Source organism: Rhopalosiphum padi, chromosome 1 (assembly GCF_020882245.1).
Source record: "Rhopalosiphum padi isolate XX-2018 chromosome 1, ASM2088224v1, whole genome shotgun sequence".
Taxonomy (NCBI): domain Eukaryota; kingdom Metazoa; phylum Arthropoda; class Insecta; order Hemiptera; family Aphididae; genus Rhopalosiphum; species Rhopalosiphum padi.
Window position 1 is genome coordinate 63511557 of NC_083597.1, and position 23262 is coordinate 63534818.

Sequence of the window (23262 nt, forward strand, 5' to 3'; positions counted from 1 at the left end):
ATATCTCTCGTGTTTTCACGATCTAGACTTCGTTATATTATAGTGACTTATCTAGTTATTGTAGGTAATATATATGTATATATATATATATATCCAATATCCATGCTATACGATATTATAATACGTTAATCGTAACGATGTCGTAATAAACGACTGTTTTTACAATAATATTATGTGATCACGTACTTATAGTAACTTATAATATTGTGTGTACATTTTAATAATATTTGATCGTGGTAAGATAATCTGCAGAAACTCCACACTAAGCGCAAACTACTGCGCCTGTTATGTCTGCGGGGTAAAATAAAAAAAAAAACACATATATTCTAACAGCCATCGGCTACAAATCGATCGTTCTTTTGGGAGTGTAGTGTGTATCATGATTTGTGTACCTACCTATAAACAGTAATTCAATATAATATGATTGAAACGTTTCGCCAATCTTCCTACTCATCGCACTTACCAAGCTCCATCGTGCAAGTTCCGTGTTGCAAATGTGTCATGTATTTGTTATAGACCATTATCTATACGCTAAACGTATGACACCGAATAAGAGACATTATGATAGTTACAATAATAATAATAATAATCGTATTATAATAATAATTATTGTTATTAAACGAGTGCTTGTGACCGCGTGACCCTCGACGAGGGGAGGTGCACCGCGTGGACAAGTGCCGTCGCCGCCACTGCCAACACCAATGACGATGCCGCGTCGTCGGCTTTTTCTCAGTTGCTGTTCGCCATTCCTGCGGGACGGTTACAATAATTCGCACGCCGTCGTAACTCGTCAGCCGTGTCCGCGTCATCTTCGTTCTATATATTTATATAAATATATATAACATATATATATATAAACATAAAAAACACAATATTATTGAGTTCACGAGACATCCGATAACGAACGTAATATTAACACTGTATTTAATGGTACATTGTATTATTACGTCGAGACGACGAAAATATATTTTCAGAAAATATTTTTGAAAAAAGTTCTCTAGCACCAATTGTAAAATAGTCGAAAACCGTTAGCGGTCTTATCGAACTTTATTTTCCTCTCCCGGCCGGACGCGTTACAAGAAAGTTCGCGTTCAAATCCGCGAGATATTTTCACATAAACAATAATGCACTTAGCCCCTCGGAATAGTATATAATCGGTTTTACCGAAATAGTATGAACTCGGTCCATAACTCGGAGTATCTCCTGAAACGCTGGTAAGTTGGATTATAATATTTTGGTTTGTAATGTTTGTATTTATGTGGAAATCCACTTGTGAGCGATAACGTGGGTATTTTTTTTTATTCAGTTGGTGGCTTAGACATTACTATCATAATAATTTTTATGACAGTTGAACTGCAGACACGTTTCGTGCGAATTTTTCACGATTAACACTTTAATTTAGGTGGTCCAATACAAGTTCCATTATTAAAGCATTTTAAACTTCGTCGTTTTTAGTTTCGAATCGTTTAAACGCAACCTTGACCAACGAATTTCTACTGTATACTACGTATAGCCTGTAATACATTGACAATAATACAATGATTTAAAAATACACTTAAATTCTCTGTTTTATATAGATGTATATGTATGTCATGACAAACGACCAGTTAAAAGATGTTCAATAAAATTACATTTGAGTAGTTTTTTATAGTCATTTTTAGTTAATTAGACGTGTTTTAAACATGGCATCATACATTATATGAACTATACAATATATATATATATATATATATAATGTAATCATTTGATCAAAGTGTAAGATTACATAAATTTGCTTAGTTTGAAAAACTAAATGATCCAGAATTCAATTCCTCGAAAGTTATATTTTACTTTATAATTGCTTCAAAACTATACCTAACAAATTAAAGTACAACAACTGAAGACCTATTTAAAAGTATCACGTACACTGTAAGTTATAAATGCTATGTACGAAGTATAAAAATTAACGATATGAACACATTAAATAGTCTTAGGTTAATAGGCATAATATGTTGTTCAATATGTAAAATCCAAACAAAAGTTAAAAGTTAAAGTTGTATATTCACATATTATTCAACTATGTATTATGTTGTTTTATTATAAGTGTTATAACTATAGCAAAGGTACTGTATTTAATAATTGGTATTTCCTTAGGATGCATATGACATAATTTTGTAATATTAATTTATAATGTTTCATTTTAATCTAGAAATTTAATAATGTTTATAAAAGTCCGAATGTCAAAATTATTGTCTTATTTAAGGTGTTAGTTATCCTTGTATCAATAGTACCTACTAATAAGCAATTTTATATATACAGAATATAGGTACATTAATCACTTCTAAAATCACAATATACCTATCACGATATACCTGTATGTAATACAGATAAGTTTGTATTTAATATTAATTATACCAATGATTTACATTCGATATTAATCAATATATTTAAATTGGTTATTACTGTACTACACAACGTTAATTATCAATATATTAATAATGTGAGCGTTAAAGTTAATAGCAATTAATAAACATCAAGTCTGGCGAATAATGTATTTATTTATTATGTTAATAGGTTCAGTTTATAGATAAATATAACATTTTTTTTTGTGTGTGTGTTATCGAGTCCATAATTAATGTGTTATTATGGTGACAAAATTGTTATTTTGTAGTAGAAAAAATTTGGTTATTTTGTTAATTATTATTTATTTTGTAGCATAAACATTTTTTTAAGAATCATATTAGACTCGTGCACGAATTTAGGACCGATTGGAGCATATTGATTAATATAGTAAATTCTATTAAATTCTATACTTAATTATTTCATAATTAATTACTTAGCTCGTTTTTGGTGTATGTACAATAACAAAGTACTAACAAGATTCATTTAAACAATATTAAACCTTTGTATTTAAACTTATTATCATTTATCAAACGTTGTAGATTGCAATATAACATGTATTTGATATTAGTTCTTGGAAAATATTTAACATTCTTAATTCACGGTCAGTGCACTATTATAATAATATAGACATACGACTTAATATATACGGCATATTAATTAAATGAATAATGAAAATTATTTTCGATTGTTAGTGAAATGGAGAGCTCTAAGTTAACAATAATAAAATACATTTTTAAAATGTTTTAGATTTATTTTCAATTGAAACGTATTATATCTCAAAGGATTAGATAATAGTAATATATAGTAGTCCAATTATTCATTGTTGGTAAAACAACAGTAACAACTATAATATTATTATAGTATCGATCGATAAGAATTTTAATGATTAACGTTTTATTTAGTCAAAAATTATACTTATTTTTAAACGAAATAAAGGTAAAATGTTTAAAACTACGTTATCGATGCTATATAATTTGCATAACTATTTTTTATTATGAGATACCAGATTTTTCAATCTATTTTTATCTTGATGATTATTTTTAAATCTCTATTATGTGTACAGGACGAGGTATTCTTTTACTAACGTTTTACATATCTAAGTATGTACTATACGTGTTTTTTACTGTTTTTTATTATTCCTTTCTACTTTCTAAAGTCCTAATATTAAAACAACTGATTAATGTGTGAGTATTTTTAATTATTTTATTAAATTAATGAATAATAAACCATGATTTTCAAACAATAATTATTTTTTCATGTAATATTTTTTAGTTATTTCATATTTTCAACAAAATGTGATTTATTGTTAGTTAAATACCTAATTATTAGTCTTAGAATTTTAGATTTTAAACGGAGCTATACATTTATTGGTTTTTAATGATGTTTTTTTTTCGTTTCTATCTTCAACTTTCGGGATCATTAAAACTAAAAATACTTTAATTTTCAACTTTAAGGTTGGTGGTTCTAGTTCAAAATTAGATTTTGTTGGTACTTTTAAGGCTTAATAGTTAAAAATTTCCAATACTATAAAAATAATCAGAAAAAAAACAATTACGATGAAACAAAATCGATTTTCTGCTAAGTAATATTGTGATTTAAAAATGAATAACCACAGTTACTTTAAATTTTCATTAAAATTTATCATAATCACTTTTAGTTATTATTTATTATTTAAAAATATTTTGGCTTGGTTAGTATTATTTATAATATTTAAATTCTCTATTCTTAATTTAATTTTTTTAATTTATGTATGATAAAATGATTATGTATAAGTAAAAGAAGCTAGAAAATGTAACACAAGGTTCGCCATAAGTTTTTCTTATAGTAATTAAAAATATCAAAAATACAGTTACAATTTTTTGTATAATATAGCGTTTAAGTTTCTAATTTTCACAATATAAAAAATATATGTACATAGTTTTGTGATTGAAATTACAACAATTTTCGGTAAAGCTAAATATTTAATGCTTAAAAATTTATCACATTTTTTAAAATATTATGAAAAAAGTTTAGCGTATATAATATATTATTTTTATAAGCATTTAAGGTTCAAATTTTGACAACATCAGATATTTTAATTTATACATAATAACGATTTAACTTTAATGGTTACATTTTTATTATTTTTCAAATAATATTAATAATAGAAACTTAAAACAGTATTTTATTACTTAACTTATACATTTCTATACACAATGTTATTTTCAAAATATTAAGATTAATTTAAAATAACTTATAGGCATTTTAAATTTTTGAATTCATTCATTTTTTATTTGTATGAATATTGATTAAAAATTGGTATTGGGCTGTTCGTCCCTTTGTGACTGATGAATTATTTTTTTGGTCTATCGAAAATTGTACAATAATATTCAAAAGACAGATTATCATTATAGTCTAATTAATAATAAATACTGCTTTGTGGACTTTATCTCAGGATCTCATTCCTAAAAATGGAGTAAATGTGGGATAACACAAAAAAAAATGTCGTGCTCAAAATTTCCTTATTTCATAAATAACAGCTAGAGTTCATTTGGAGGCAAAAGCTCATTAAAAATAATCCTTTTAAACACATTTTATCTGGTATTTCAGAATATTAGGCTAATTTGTGATACCATATTAATTTATGTATCGTAACATTTATTTTTAATATTAAATTTACATTATCTGTTTTTATAATTTTTAATAATACAATACTTTTTTATATTTGTAATAACTAATTAAAAATAAAATATAAATTACCTATATGAACGACATATTAATTATTATATTGATGGTATTATGACAGGGAAATAATATATTAGTACCCAAAGTTTGTACGTTAGTCCAAAGAAGTTATTAAGATGGTCTACAGAATTCTAAAATTATCAAAAATACTTACACCCAATTTTTTTTGAATTTCAAATTTTGATGCAATTGGATAATTTCGATTTTAGTATTTATTTGAAGGAATTTTAAGCCTTCGGTCATTAGTAATATCATAATATATTTCGCACAAACCTAATTTCCAAATATCTACACAAATTTTAAGCTATTTAATCCTCGAATGAAAAGTATTCACTCAGTTACCGCTCAGATTCATTATTTTCGTACCTAACGATTTTCCATAGAATTCAAATTTAACATATTTGTTAGTGACCCATTTATAATGATTTTGTACACTCGAAATTATACTGCAGATTGGCTTATCTAGTTTTAAATTATTTATGACCACCATTTTATGGTTTACCAATTTCATGTTAATAATAATAAATAATACCTTTAATACAGCTGTAGTTTATGTACTACTGTATTTCAATGATCGTTTAAATAACTCACCAAAAACGGCCGCCTATAATTGGATATTTAATACACTCGTACGCCTCATCTGCAGTGGCTAACTACTAGCACATGGCTATAGTATACTATGTAAATTACTAATGTATTAAAGTTGATTATTTAGGTATGAATATAATATAATATTTAGAAGTGTATTAAAAATGAATAACTATAATGTAGTTGATATGATGGTCGGTCGATTCTGTTTAATATTAAAAGATATTTTTTTAAACAACCAATTAAACTGATAAGATCCTTATTACATTTAATACTTTTTTTTTAATCCAAATATCTTTATTTAATTTACGAAGTGTATAATACGAGGTGCAAATATTATTCTACTGTTAATTCGTTGAGTACTACAACTGCATTAGAATAATCATAATTATTATTAGGTAATAATATTACACAATAAATCAAAATGCTTTTTAATACATTATAATCAAAAAACTTCATTTTTAGAAGTAGCATATGAAACATCATTTTGATTTATGATACCATAATATGATTTATTCGGTAATTCTGTACACAGTACAAGTTTCCAACACGAAAAGTATAAATAAAAACTAATTTCCATTTTATTTTAGTATATTATATAGTTCTTTGTAGTTTTATAGTTTCTTTATATTATTTTAAAATGCGTACGAAGACTGGCTTTGTGTCATTTTCTTTTATGTAATGTTTTTTAACTGAGTATATTAAATAAATGTTTTTATAATAAACACAGTTCAGTTTGATAAAAATGTAAAAAAATAAATCTTAAAATAAACGTAGCTCTCAATAATGGATTATTATAATAATTGTGTTATCTTTCAACAGCATGCCATGATTCGTGTAAATACTTTAAATATGTGTAAATAGCAGTAGGTATCTACTACCACAAAAACAATAGATTTCAATAAACGCTGATAGGTATTAGATATATCTTCATTAGGTATAATAGGTATACACATACAATATTGTACATAATTTATTATTATTGATTGAAAATAATGGAAAATATTACTTATAAAGTAAATATTATATTACATCGAGAGTGATTTTTTACTTACTTCACCTATATGTTATCATACTTCGATGGGCATACCATGTTTTTAACAGGCTTGCGTATTGTGAAATTATAATAATAATATTACATACATTTATATGTCAGTAAAATGTTGTCGTGTTATGTCGACTTTGCGTTTTTGGATAAAACGATTAAATACTAATGTATAATATCGAATGATATAATTAATTATGATTAGCGGTGGCGGGACCACGAGGTAAGCGAGCCAAGTTATAGAATCTATTGAAACAATGCATTTTAGTGGCCGCACAGACCGTGTATTGTGTAAGCATAACTGATTTCAAGTAGAGGAAAAACATGTCACCTTCGTAGACAATAGCTACAAGTTAATTTTTACCTTGAATTTCTATCTTTAAGATACTTAGTATGGTTTAAGTATTATTCTATCGTAATAATAACAATAACTTAATAGACTGGAGAATATAATAATGCATTCTTTCAGATTGTCTATAAACGTGAGCGAATCTTTGAAAAGCATCCACGCAGTGTTTCTACAGAGACATGCATATAGAGAGCCTAGAGAGCTCTCTAGGTTAACCAAATTGAATTAATATAATATTCTAAGCAACACATTGTATTATGTCGAATTAAGATTGCCAATATGATGATGATGTTGTTTATGCAAGTTCTGTGAAAATCGAAAAACGACATCTCCTCTTGAAAGCATCTATAATTATAGTAGGTATTGACCCGAAATTCTACAAATTAAACGAAATCGAACAGAAAACTTAAATGCAGTTCAGTTGTTTAAAACCAAAAATTATATTTCGTTCTCTTCAGAATTTAAAAGTCATTTCATAACAACAATATGTTTATATAATTTTAAAATGTTGAGCAAATACGTCGAATGACACAGTGTGCTTACTAAATTTACGTCTCAACTCGGACGCTGTGGTTGCCCCGCCAGGTTAATGATATTATTACGATATAATATTATTTTTTTAACATGATTTTCCGAGCAATTTTGGTACTTAAGAGTTAAACTTAAATAGACGGCCACTTGAAAATATTAAGCACTATTGAACCTTCACTGTTTTTGTTGTATACGTTTAGATTACGTTTGGACACATGTGCAGTATAGGCATACTCACCAGTCACTACTTATTATATTAATATTACATAGGTACGGTGCAGTGAAGTGTAAATATTTTATAACCATTTGTATATTACATGTTCTTAGAAACAACTGACGTATGTATTAATTTTCTCAGCAGTAATATCGAACGTAAACAGATTTGGTTCGTTAAGTTAGTGTAGAAAAATGTAAGATAAGTTAAAAGTTACTTTTTATTTTTTCAATTGACGTTAAACTGGGTTATCTAATAGTGTTATTTTTTTGTGAGATTTGAAACAAATATGTTTATTCGAGATTATAATTTTTATATAATAATTATAATACATATTATAATATGTATAAAATAATTGTATTTAATTATTTGTAATGTATTATTTTTATCATTAATGAAATACAAATTAGCTCATTTAATATTTTGACAGTATACAATATTTAGTATTAAAAATACATATTATAAAATTAAAAATAATACTTATTTCCGATTATAAATTTGTTTTTTTATATAAGAATTAGTTTTTCAAAACATAATATAGGTACTTCAATGGGTTTAATATTAAAAAAAAAATTAACTTAATGTGACTATATTAATAAGCTTAATAATTACATATCATGAAAAAAAATTAACTCATTAAGTTGGAAGTTACTTTACAAAAAAGTTGTTAAAAGTAATTATTATAATACTTGAGTTATAGTATATTATGAATACGTTAGTTTTAAATTGAAGAATACGTACATACAAATGTTACTTCATTATAAAGACGAACTTGTTTTCGTGATTTCCATTTCCATTTTTTTTCATATACAAAAACAATTGTTATTTTAATTTTGTTTATATGCCAATGTATAATTAGTATAATATAAAAATGTAATAAATTTTTACTTTTTACTTCATAAATTATTTTTAAACTTTTAGGTATATTAGTATAGTTTACTATATAGTTAATAATATATATCATAAAAAATAACCCGGAAAAATTTCACTATCATTAAGGTATTAGCTCGGGAAATCTATTCGAAAACTCATCGAATAAAACCGCAACATAGTACGTATATTATCGCAGTTAGTGATAAATAAAATCACGAGTATTCGTTTAAATTATCATCCTCTGACGAAAATTTATTTAATTTAATTTAACCATAAGTATATTCATACTGCAAGTTTGATGGGAAAATATCTATGCAATTCTACTGGAAAAACAAATTAGGATGACAACTCGGTGAAAAAGTAGCCTACGCAGGTATACCAGCTGTAAATGACAGCACTGACGTATTTTATCATAATATTAATATTCCATTTCGTTCTAATCTCTTGCAACTTTTGCAGTTTTTTCTGTGAATTACACTCTTGAGTTATTTTGGACGATTTTCATGCTCAAACATTATTTTGCAGTTTTAAACTTTGAATTCAAGGTTAGTCACGTTTATTCAGCCTGCACATTTGATTCTAAAATTATAATATAAATATTATTTGACAATTTATAGTATAGAACTAAGAATTAAATAATAGTTTTAGTTTAAATAAATAAATTACAACACAACCAAAGAAAATAGTTTTAAATAATATATACATTTATTAAAATAATTTAAATATATTACTTATGTGAATAAATTAATAAACTTAAACGTTTACAAATGACGATGACGTTGTCAATATTTAAAAAATTTAATAATCAATTAAATGTTTAGAAAGAAAATATGATAAATTATTGTTATTATACAGCGTATTGACTCCTTTATTTTCCTTTGAAAATAATTTTATTCAGATTATGATTTTTGGAACTTTTATTTATACTTATGAAATTCATATGATTTTTTTTGAAAATGTTGAAGTTTTGAAATTAAAATTTGAATAAGAGGTTTTTGAGTTATTAAGATGTTAAGCAATTAAATTAAACATTAAATATTATTGGATTATTGGATGCTGAATTAAAATGTAAATAAGTATAAGTTTAATATATAAAGGGTCAATGGATTCGTTTTATTTAATCACAATATTACAAGTCAAACAGATGATGTGGATTGTCCGATTGTAGATACATCATTGTATAATAGTTTTGTCAAAATACATACACACAATATATTAAATAATTTGTGACGGATAAATAGTCACGTTTGTGTAATTATAGATATTATCTATATACATTATCATTTTATGTATTAATAGAAGCACTTAATGATGTTATAAATTATAATAGGTTATGTATTGAAATGTTGGACTTTTTAAAACAAAAAAATGTTTTCCGAAAATATTGTAATGTATTTTTATATATTTATATTATATAATATAATATATGTATTTATATATCATTTATATGTTGAATATATATTTTTGTTGTTTTTGTATTTTGAGGTTATTAAACAATAATGCAATATGTTATTGGAAGTTTGAATTAATTTTTTTATCAAATATGATGAGAGTTTTTGGGTTATACAGTTTTCATCCGAACGCCATAATTGCAATTTTAAATTCTAAGTGAAGCGTTTTGTTTATACCCATCGAGGACCATTAAATGAAACTAATGTGTGTTCAACTATGTGTGCTCTAGAAATGTTATTAAATCCCTACAGCAGTTGATTGACAATTGAATACACTTGGATACACTTGGTTTTTATAATATGCATTTTTCTTAGAATTTCTCGGGTATAATAAAAATATTTCGTAGGAAAAATTACGAAAGTAGATTAGTGTCCAGTACTGTTACTGCCGTAAAAAATATAACCACTCGACCTTTTGTAACTTTTTATTATTCAATATGATACCGTGATTTGATTCGTATATCGTATTATGAGAGATGAGTTCATATAACAATACAACCAATATAATGTTTACAGAGTCCAGTTTATTGTGTTTGATACAACGTTGGTCGTAGAGAATTTCAATATAGATGATTGCGGCTCCGGGAATAAATGTAAAATATTAAATAGACATTTACGTTATAGCATTCCGTCAGTAAGAATGAATTTTGATGTGAATCTCAACCGTTAATTATAGTATACACGATGATTTAATATAAGTAAGCGCACTTCGAAATTTTCTTTTGATAATGAATTTATTCAAATTTTGAGTTTTGAAATTTTTTAGTATTTACATTTAAGGACTATATTTTAAAAAACCTTGATTTTTACATAATTTAAAATATCTAATGAGATGAAATAAACTTACTAAACTTGCATACTGGAAATTATAAAGCAGATGTTTATTTTTTTTTTTAATGTTGATGTATTTACTTCAAAATTCAAACGAGCAGTTTCTGAATTATTAAAATATATATACTAAGGATAATACTATAACAGTCTATAAAAAAAAGTCTTACAAAACTACAAAATGTATTAAAGATGTATTATTTAATATAAAACTTATTATACTCAGCTAAACGTACAGAATATAAAACGTAGTTAGATATATATATCAATTACTATAATTCTCAAAACATCATAGCACTTATATATTCCAAACCTATTATGATAGATATTATATTATTATCCTTAGTAAATCGCATTAAATAACTCAAAATCTACTCGTATGAATTTTGTTTGAATACAATACCAACATTTTTAATGAAATCATCGGTTTTATAATTTACAGTTAATAAAATTATGGGATTTTATTTAAAACAAAGTTTTTATTGCCTTAGTACGCTTCTTAAGTAGTGTGAAAAATCTGAATTTAAAAATATGGTTGGTAAATATACTTATATTGAAATTACGAAAATTCGAATTCAAATAAATTTTATATTAAATGAAAAAAATAGTGGTAAATCACTCTGTACATTTGATGACAATATTGTATAGCTGTAGCATGATGTGTATGGTGTATCACTGATGGTCGTGATGGGATACATTTTATTCCTCGTTTCCTTTAGGTCGTGGGGCGAACACGTTTCGGATATGAATATTGTATTCTATATTTGTCATCAGATATCCTCATTTTTTATACCTGAAGTATCATTCTAATTTATTAAATTTGAAATGTAAGCTACGTACCCTGAGCAATATAGATCGGGTTTGGTGACAAAATACCTCACATCCGTAAATCAATGTTTTTTTTTTTATACACCGAATCAATATAAATCCTTTATTTATTTATTTATTTACTATTATTATTTATTTTTTTTTTTTCATAAAACCGTGTAATGCACATTGAGTGCTTGTATAAACGAAGTACTCAATAATATGATATTTATTTTGATGATGAAAATATTTGGTATTTTTGAGTGTACCTAATAGATATAACATAGATATTTTTATCGGTTAATCAGAATTTTATAGCTATAAAAGCTTAAACTCCAATAGTTTTGCGTAGGTGCATGGTTTTTATCCAATATTTTATACATTTATAGCTTTTGATGCAGTTGATAATCGGATTTTAAATTAGAAATTAATTAGTTTAAGTCTTTTAAGATTTTAGATGAGATGATGTAGTATAATACGTAGTATACCAAATTCTTCGAGATACCCCTTTGCAAATATGTTCATTCCATTCATCTAAACCATAAATACGTTTTATTACAACTGATCGTTTCGATTATTCGTTAGAAATTAAATTTTTATACACCAACATTTGATTATAAAACATTCGAAAAAAATGTAAATGATTTCTTCGTAATAAGATAGTATTTTTAAAATAAAAGAATCACCTTGCATGGTACATTTCGGTGGCGGTGTTGTATACTATTTACACAATCAACACATTTAGTCCGCTATTATATGTAAGAACAAGGAAACTTTGGAGGGGACCCATTTTCAAACACAAACCACGTGTACGTAATATCGGCCGTTCAAAGTTAAAGGCATGTGCAAGGTTTTGGATCCCAAATTATTTAATTTAATTAATTAATTGCATTAAGCTTAAAATTTATTTATTTCGTCTTAATCATTATTCGTTATACGATGCATTTCAAATGCACGGGCTGCAATAACTAAGAAGACTGCACTTTCGGAAGCATACGTGGCTTGTCTCGAATAATGTTTACTTCAAAATCATGCTACATTATTATATTGTGACCAGAATGTGACTTAAGATTTGATCGTATATTATATTTTAGTAAATTATATGGACGTATACGAAATTTCATACAAAATGTCTTATATATACGTGTATATGGGGTATAATTAATGTTATTACGATCGCATAATCAAATATTAAATTATTATTATTGCTATCCAGCGCTCTTTATTTTGGTCTGCGAATATGTAAGACAGAGAATATAACAACACTGACGTCAATACGAGTAGTTATGTAATACTACGTAATAACACATGATGTGACGAATGCATATCAATTTGACCCCCTCCCCACCCTACTTGAGGGTTCACGACGAAAAACTATGCCAAAATATGTTAAAATATTATCTTAGTTATGTACCTCACCGCACAGTAAAATTATTGTCCTCCTATACGTACGTCAAAAACACGTCGTTCACCGAACGATTTATCATTAGACGTATGTTGTACGAGCTGTCAGTAAAAAAGGTAGACCGCATATAGTACAGTGTATTTATATATTATGTACCTACATGTATTACGTATTATTATATTATTATTATTGTGTCTCCTGTACAGATTTAATACGTATTTGCTATTCGTTTCGTACACATATTACACCTAAATATACGAAATGGCAAATCAGTGTTCCGAATATGTCAAATAGGAGATATATCTGTAGTATATACAGACCCTCTTGTTCCCAGCTCCAGTATTATTGTTTTCTTTCAGATACGAGCTATTATTTAAAGGTATACTCGTTTTATCAAAAAGTCATGACGTTTACGGAATGATTATTTTTACAAAATTCGATGATGTTGCATAACAACATTATTTGAGGGGAAAAAATGATTATTTTTTTTCTATTATTTATCATCACGATTTTTGTAAAAGCTTTTTATTTTTCCAACAACATAATCATAATAATTTTAAATTTCATATTCCAAACATAATGTTTTTTCTATTCATTTCAGTACTTAACATCGATTTTTAAACGATTAGTTAATTTTTTAGTTATGATAGTATTTAATTCTCTGATGAGCGTAGCAAATCAGCATTTTGAGAGGTTTCATTACCTGTATCACGCTTAACTGTGCCACTCTAATTATAAAATATAAAATAACTTTAAACACCCTACTTATGTAAGTATGTAACTACTCGTCCAAAATTAAATATGTATATATTTAGAATATCAGAAAAATGTTCTATTCAAAATATAAAATTAAAAATATATATTGTCAGCAAAACAGTAAAAAAAACGATAATTCAGATAAAAAATAGTATAAAATATGAAAATGTACGTTGTTTTTTTCGATTTCATCAAATTATCTAAAAATAATGTTTCAAAAAACGTCAAGGATTTTCAATGCAATGAGTTTTTACGATTAAAAGAATCACCCTTAGATTATGTATTATATAATTTATGCAATTATTTACATAAGAGTTTGTTTGTTTTCTGTTTTTGCCACGCACAATATAATATTATTGACTTCTATGAACTTTTAAAATATGTTCTTGCAAAATACGATTTCTTTCGTCGCACATGGATAGTGCTGCAATTGGATAAATAAAGTTTGTTCGCTTTATAATACGTATTTAATTGTGTACAACGCGGTTTTACGCATAGCTCGTATTATTTTTTTTTTTTATTTATGAACAATAAAATATACTTAGTATACAAAGTGATTCAACAAACATGCTCTACCCCATTTTTCTTCTAAATAATTAATTAATTCAAGTACTTATTATTGGAATTTTTTAATATATATAAAGACTATATTTTAGAAATGTTGATATTTTTCTGATATTATGCAAACTTCCTTAAACTTTTCTACAAATTAGAAAAAAAAATGTATACAGTATCTTGTCATGAGTCTTTGTCATAAAGGTATTGTAAAGCAATTATTTACAATTTAATATTTAAGTATTTAAGTATTTTTTTAAAGTTATGTTTAAGTCTTAACCGAAAAACTTTCAACTAGAACAATCACATTTTAATAGTAAAAATAAATAGATTGAGTTATCAATTTATTGAATTATTCTATATTATATTTTTATATAGCATCAATTATTTAAACTATTTTATTTTTCAATTATATAGTAATAAAAAAAATATATATATTTATTTGTTGTACTAAAATTATACAGTTATAGGCGGTAAGTTTTGGATTCACATCATGCATTTTGTTAAATATTTATACTTTAGAACTTTATTATTTATTATTCACATTTGGTTTTACTCTAATTATAAATAAATTATGTAAATGGTTGCCTAATAAAATAAAAAGATAACTTAAATTTTTTCAAAGCCAAATAATTTGGTTATAAAACGATTCAAACAAGCATATTATGAAACGCCTAGATTGTATTCAAACATTTTGTGTCTAGTTTTAAAAGAAAAATAAATTTTCAGTTGAATTTAAATGCTAATGATGATGGATTCTTTCATGAAATCGTTACACTAAACGATGTGAATAGTCAAAAGATCGGAAGTCTCGCGTATAATGTAATTCTATTTTTTTTTATATCCATTGAATTTCAGTAATATATAAAGGAATAAAAGCTCGACATCAAAACCATTGTTACACTGTTATACGTATGTAAAATAAATAACGATCGATATATTCTCGTTTATCATTCAGTAAAATCAATATTATTATATCGAAAATCCTTTTGGTCTGTAATAAAATGATATACTTACCTTTAATGTTCTAATAGTTTACATACTTATAGTTATACAATGTACACGTATTTCACCGACAAATCAGATTTTGTTGAACTTAAAGTTTCACAGACACGCACTACACATAAAACAGAGTACCTAACATAAATTACAATATTATATTTAGTTCACATTTTGTTATAATTTAATCTTTGTACGTATCGTTTTATGTTCTTTCGTTAAAATTCTGTCACTTATTAAATTTAAATTAACCCTGCCTATTAGGTATATTAATATTATTATTAAAATCAAATAGATAATTAACAAATTTTCTTCATAACCGGTTATTATTAGTTACATCATACTCACTGAGTATTTAGTGTTGATACACGAGTTAAGAAAAATATAATTTAAACTTTTATTAGTTTCAAAAATAATTAGTTATTAATCAAGTATCTTTTAATGTCTCACTTATATGATGATTAGTTGAGATGTATATATAGCATAATCAAATTACATACCTACAATATGACAATTTATTTAAATAGCACAAAAATGCTGAATCCCTATGTTTAAGTATTTTTAAATATTTGAAAAAAAATCACGATAAATTTTTGGTTTAGAAAACGTTCCTGACAGATTGTTGAATAAACATCGGTTGAAGGAAAAACAAGTGGTCAAGATTTTGTTAAGAGCAGTTGCTTGCTCACATTTCTTCGCATAGTTTGTCGGTACTGCTTTTTGTCACAAACGATTTAAATTTTAAAAAGTAACCTCCACAAAGCGTTATTTATCCTTGATTTACGACCAAAGTATAACTACTAAATAATTTAAATTTGAAAAGGAAGATATTAATTTGAAAAACAAAAGGTTGTATCTCTGCAGGATACTCCTCAAGTAGTATAACGAATTTTAAGTATTTACAAATTTGGTCTTTTGGTATAATTATTATTTAAAAATTTAAAAATTATATTTAGAACAACTGCATTATTAAAACAAAAATAGGGGTGACCATGTTTGGTGTATCACTCTGTACATTAAATTATTAAATTATATCTGCATAGGTATTTAATATTTACAATAAAAATGTTTTCAGTTATATAACGATAATAAATTTAGTTATACATAATATCATTGATTAAATATACAATATTTTATAATAACTGTTTAATGAATCAATGATAATAATATGCATGAAATAATAGTAGCCACTCAATGAGGATACTTGATAAATTGTTTAGTTTATATAAAGATTTAAATTTTGTTTTTTTAAAATAAATCGAAATTATTCATCTACAATATATAACAATTATAATAAAAATTTGTAAATTATGAATCATTTATTAACCAACTCGTGTATATATAATTATTAATTATAATTATTATAAAAACACAATAAAAAAATATTTAATTTTTAGTTCAACTTTATTGTATAATTTACTTTAAATTCCTTTTTTTTTCAGTTACAATTAATTTATTAAAAAAAAATTAGGATTTTACTTGGGTTATCATATTTTATTTATCGAAATGTATTTTTATAAAAAAAAAAAAAATGTACGTATAGAATTTTAGTATGGCTTTGGTTCATAAAATCAAAAAAAAAATATTTTCATATAAAAAAATTCAAATTTATATGATTCACGATTTTTGAAAAAAATGTATATTCTTACCATAAAGTTATAAAATAATGCAAAAATATATCATCTGACTGAGCCAATATTACACGGGACTCCCTCAGGATTTTCAATACATTCGTAGGTTACTTTGCTGCTTTTCTGGAATACTATAACACCAACCATGGAATCTTTATCGACCCATATAAATAGTAGCCATAACACCTGCGTCTGTTGCACTATCATACAACCTTTATGGTGCTCAAATTTTATCTCAAAAGCAGACAAAATAAAAATATAAGCCATTAAAAAAACAAACCATAGTAATAATTAAACTTTTGAAACCGTCAAAGATAGTAATATATAAACTTACATTGTTTCCATCAAAAGCGATTTTTAATATCATATTGGCGTTATAAAAGTTTTCAATAAGTTTTCTAGAAAGTACACCTATCAATATTATAATTTGAGTTACATACACATTACACTGTTCGATTCATTTTTCATATTACATATTACCTACTTCAGAGTTTTGAAGTGCCATTGCTATTTATCATGTACTATTAATATGTAATCATATAAATATTTCATGCTACTTACTTATAAATTATAATATACTCACTTATGTATACGGACTTTGTCTGAATAACACGTATTTGAAGTATTTATGTATGAAATAATGTATAGGCCACACTATACACGTACGCACAGATATATTTATATATATATATATAAATATATATGTATTGAATTGTTTTTTCGTGTACCCGTGTTGTATGATGGACGGGTTATAAACAATGATTGTTGAGAATAAATAACTAAAATTTAATTTAGATAATATACAGATAATTATTTTATAGTGGAGAATACTATATAATAAGGTAGATTTTATTTTATTAATATTTAAACAACATATTTCATTAAAAAGGCAATAAAAATAAATATTAGACATTTGAACAAAATATAAACCAACCACTTTTGATGTTTTACAGTAAATATTTTTGAGATTATTTGAATAAAATTAGAGAGGCGTATTGTTAAAATCCAAAATAAACCAATTACGAACTTTAAAATCTACAACAAGCACATTATATCGCCCAAAATTCCAAAAAGAAAAGACTATATACATTTATCTAAAAATCCCTAAAGTCATAAAATAACGTTTTAAAAGTACCAATTAAAAACGATTTTTTAGTAGAAAATATTCAATTGGATAAAATCTTATGAACGACAATAGTTTTATTATAATATAAGAGAAATATTATTCACGAATTATGAATATCTTACTAATTGAAATTGAATTTGTTTATATGAGTAAAGAAATATGTTATGAAAGCTTACCGTTAGGTAAGTGACAGAATAGTTGTCTAGCCGTCTAGATAATATAAGATAATAATATTTGAGAAATTTCTTAATCTAAATAAGTCCGATTACGAACGATAACTGAATGGAATTAATACGATCTTATTTAATTTTGAATATTATCGAACATTGTAGTAGGTAGTATGTGAAAATACCTACATTTTTAATAATTTGTACACAATATCAAATTACAGTGCGAGTTTACTACTAAGTTTTGAGTAGTTGGGGATACGATCAACACTATCTGATTATGATGTTCACCCCACACACGGTGTTGAATGACCGCACACATTGCGCAATTTAACGGTCAAATTTTGTACTGCAGTAATTTGGGATCCGACTTTCATTAATATAATTGTCATATACTCAGGCGTGTTTCAAAAGGTTTGAAAGAAATTATGTAAATATATGTAATACTATAATATTATATGAATAGAATAACGAAGCCAGCATTATATTAAACTGTGGCCACCAATTACTATAATACATTATTACAATTCTCCCCCTCGCATAACGCACATATAGTAGACACACATTGTATTTTATACGGTTTTGATATTCTAATTACATATAGAGAAAATATATTTGTATATTATTATATTGATTAAACGCGGGCCAGTGTTTATTATTATACTACAGTAATTTACTGATTTGTCGAAAAATATTCGTAATTTTTTTTTAGTTTTTTGATACTTTCAATCACATATAAATATGAAAATGTTGTACTTGTTTATTATTTTCAAACAATATCAGTATTATCATTTGCTCACTCCTGACGTTTATGCTAAAACCGTATCAAACCGTACCGATTTCTCAACGGATCACAGTTATGTATACTTAACAGCTGTTATTAATGTAAAACAGAACTTAAATTGCTTTCAACAAATTACTATATAAAATATTATTTATATAGTATTATTATTATATAGTATTAGTGTTCTTGTATAATTATCTAAATCTAAATATAATTTAGTATAGTTTTTAACTATCAGACTAAGAGTATGACCATTGGCTATAGAATAGATAGGATAACTCATTTAATAATAATGTTTGACGACCATACCAACCACTAGGAAGCACTAGTGCCGTTGGGATGCAAGGGGCTGATACTAAATATTTTATATTCATATATATTTTTAAATATTCTTATTAAAAATTATAGAATAATCAATAAATAATGATATTATTTTAATTACATATCACATGTTTAAGCTATATACAGTTTTAAATTAATATTATACAGTGTTTTTTTATAATACCACAAGTTAGGTTAGGTTAGGTTAGGTTAATGTTTTGAAAGAATGAAATATAACTGCTCGGCGATCTCCCGACAAAAACAGCATTTAAATGTATAGAACACCCTTGTGTCCTCTTGAGAATATTATGGATGTATTGTTTGCATAATAAACGATGTTGGTGATGCGGAAGTAATGTGAAAGCTGTTCTCACGGCGTCGTCGGTTTTAAAACGAAAAAAAAAGGTTAGGATATGTTGGTTAGGTGATAATATATGCTTATAGAATTTTTGATCAGAGCATCCCTTGTCGTTATTTTAAAACGAAAAAAATATTGTGTATGATGCATATATATATTGTGGTTACTTCGTTGCTTAGGAAAATCATTCATTTTCTCAGTCATACAATTGTATATAATTAATTTTATTTTTAAACAACAGCTGATACAACTATGTATGTATAATTCATACCATATTAAAGAAATTTATTTTAATTATCTATTGTACAAACTACAAAAAAAAAAAAATTAGAAAACTGAATTAAGTTTAATAATACTATTAATATAACTTATAGTCACAATAGTCAATTTTTCTTTAAAATAATAATTTATAGATAAAAAATACTTTAATAAGACTTGTTATTAATTTTTTTTTAGCAAAATCACTCCATTGGCTATAAGATGAATACGTCATTGAAAACAAAGCCATAAAATAAAAAATATTATTAATGATTATATTCGATGATGTTAAATCTAATTTAATTAATCATTAATAATAATTATAAAACAATTAATATGATTATATAATTATTATTTGTACCTATTTTGTTGTTAGAATTTTATCATCCAAACGCTAACTCATAAGAAAAAAAATATTTTATTTTTCGCGTGCAACACTTTTATTTGTTCTTCACTCTGGATTTCACATAAATACTATACTTTATATTACTATCTCACAAAAAATAAAATTACTTACTTAAGTATTATATAGTATTACTATTTTAAAAATCAATAAAAGATACTATAAATTTAAAGTAAGTAAAACAGTAAATATAGTAAAACAGATATGTATGTTATACTAAGAAAATTTAAAGAAAAAATACAAAAAATTAGAGTAATTTTTGTTATTTTATTAGATTTTAAAACAAATGGTAAACGGTGTATACCTAAATATTTATAAAACAATCTGAAAAAATAATTTACATTACTTTTTATAGTCCATTAAAAATAATAAAAAATATTAGAAATAACTACTGTATAAATAGTATAGATCATTTGCAAGCAGTTTTGAGTAAAGACATCTGAAAATCAATGTATTTTAAATTGAATAACATTTTTTAAATGTTGGTATATACTTTTGAATTATTGACTCACTTGATGTATAGTCTCAAATAAGCTGGTCCTAAAGTGAGTCCAATTGTATATAAAATGTCTAAAGAGGGAGAGGCGCTAAAGCCCTTCATATCCTCCCAGATTCGTGCCTATGTAGAAGTAATAGCAATTCATCCGGAAAAATTTTAGGAACTGTACATCACTTTAATTTATGCTTTATTTCACTTTCAATAATGAGTAAGACTTTATTGAGGTTATTACGTCTTATTATGTTATTAACTAACGTTTATATAATCACTACACAAATACGATTTCGTACTTCAGTTCAAGTTTAATATAATTAATCTATTTATAAGGTCGAAAGCCTCACGACAGCGGGAGAAATTTGATTAAGATAAATCTCATAATTACCTTAGACCCTTCTTAAAAATTACACACAGAAAAATGTGAAAAGGGTACAGACAAATTATATACTATCTTATGGTGTCAAATATTTGAAACTCTATAGTTTCCAGCTATTATATTTCTTCTATTTATTAGTTCTTTCAGCTCCTTGTTGTATAGATATAATACTTGTATACTAGCATTACTAGCTATTATACTCTAAACTTGAAGCGTCTACGTCGCATATTATTGAACAATTAAGTGTTGTCGAAATAAATGGCATTAGTTTGAACTACACAGTGAATATTACACTCGTCGCTATTTATAAAGTGCACTTCATCTTCATATTATTCACAGGACGTAAATACGTATACAAATATGTATTATATGGCGATGGTGTACCTAAACTGATGTGGTACTGTACACAATTGTATGACGTGAATTTGACTTTTTAGTATAATTGTTTAGGTTAGGTAAGGTTATTAAGTGTTTATATTAATGTGAATAGTACATAAATACAATCAAAATAAATAGTGTTATAATCGAATAACCTTTTAGTCACAGAAATATCAAATGCCCAATTCCGCAGAGATAAAAGTCTACTGGTTTCCAGTTTTACCTGAAATATTGCGGGCAGATAACTTAGTTCTTTAATATCCATGAAAAATCACCAGGGTCGTAATGTCTGTTTATCATACACAACAATAAATATAAACGGGTTAGGTAGCTTAAGCTCTTCATAACATAAACAAAATCGTTACTTGCGCTTACACGGTCTTGGATTCCACGGAAATCACGACTGCCTTGTAGCTATTGTAGCTACCCGAGGCAACGACCGCGGACGACGGTAAAACAACTATTATTCAAACAGATGTAGACACGCTAAATAGTCGTAGGTATATCTACTGTTTAATACCACCACAAATCAATAGTTCGGTAAATTAGTTTAGCAATGTACGTAGTTTAAATTTATACACACACCACACACGGACACGGTATTCCAATACTATTCGCCATTCGGTGGATGTATACAAGTGGGTACCGTTCTACAATACAGTACAGTTAGTAGGTGTTTATTAGCGGGTATTACTACAATAGATGTATTAGTTTTGAATTCAATATTATATAGTTGCTGTATACAAAAAACGATTCCGAGCGAAGACAATTTTTAAGCTTATATTATTATAGATCTTTTTTTTTTTTTTTTTATTAATATTGCGATTTATTTACTATTATTTTACTATTAATATTACGGTGGGTTGGTTTAATTTTCACCGAAACATTTCATTTTTATAATAATAAACATAACCTACAATATTATATTATTGTTTATTAACCTTTGAGTCAATACTATAATTTACCGTTTAACAGTGTAAATAAGTTTATAGTATACATAGTCATTATCTATAAATTAATCTACATATTTTGAAAGTAATAGTATAGTAAAATTAATAATATACGTATAAATTTTAAGTCACTGCTAATATTATAGTAACAAAAAAAGGAATATTGTAGTCCAGAGTACTAACTAAATACAATTTGCTACTAAAAACCACCCTTAAAGTTAAGAATCGAAGGATTTTTTCTGCCCCAAAAGGTGATGACAGATACAAAAATAGAAAAAAAACACACATCATTGTAAAATCAATACCACATCTCCACTCGGAATATAAAAAAATAACGGCAGTCCCTATTTCAGAAACTAACCAATAACTACTTTACTGTTAAAAAGCCGTGGATCAATGATTCCAAATGATTTTCAAATCGCTACGCAGTTTTTGAACTACTTACGTTTTTCCTTAAGTGTTCTTCCCTCTTAGTGAAAACATGACTACGCGAGGTAACCAACGCGA

General features: G+C 25.6%; 1 protein-coding gene across 2 annotated transcripts in view; it reads left to right on the forward strand.

Moving 5' to 3' along the window:
* Window positions 1-748: 748 nt before the first annotated feature.
* Window positions 749-23262, forward strand: part of LOC132918034 (gastrin/cholecystokinin type B receptor-like) — a 115875-nt gene continuing 93361 nt past the window's right edge. For both annotated transcript variants that reach the window (XM_060979083.1, XM_060979084.1), the window contains exon 1: window positions 749-1214. In XM_060979083.1, coding sequence (XP_060835066.1) covers window positions 1174-1214 — 41 coding nt within the window. In that variant the 5' untranslated portion in view covers window positions 749-1173. The remainder of the gene's footprint in view (window positions 1215-23262) is intronic.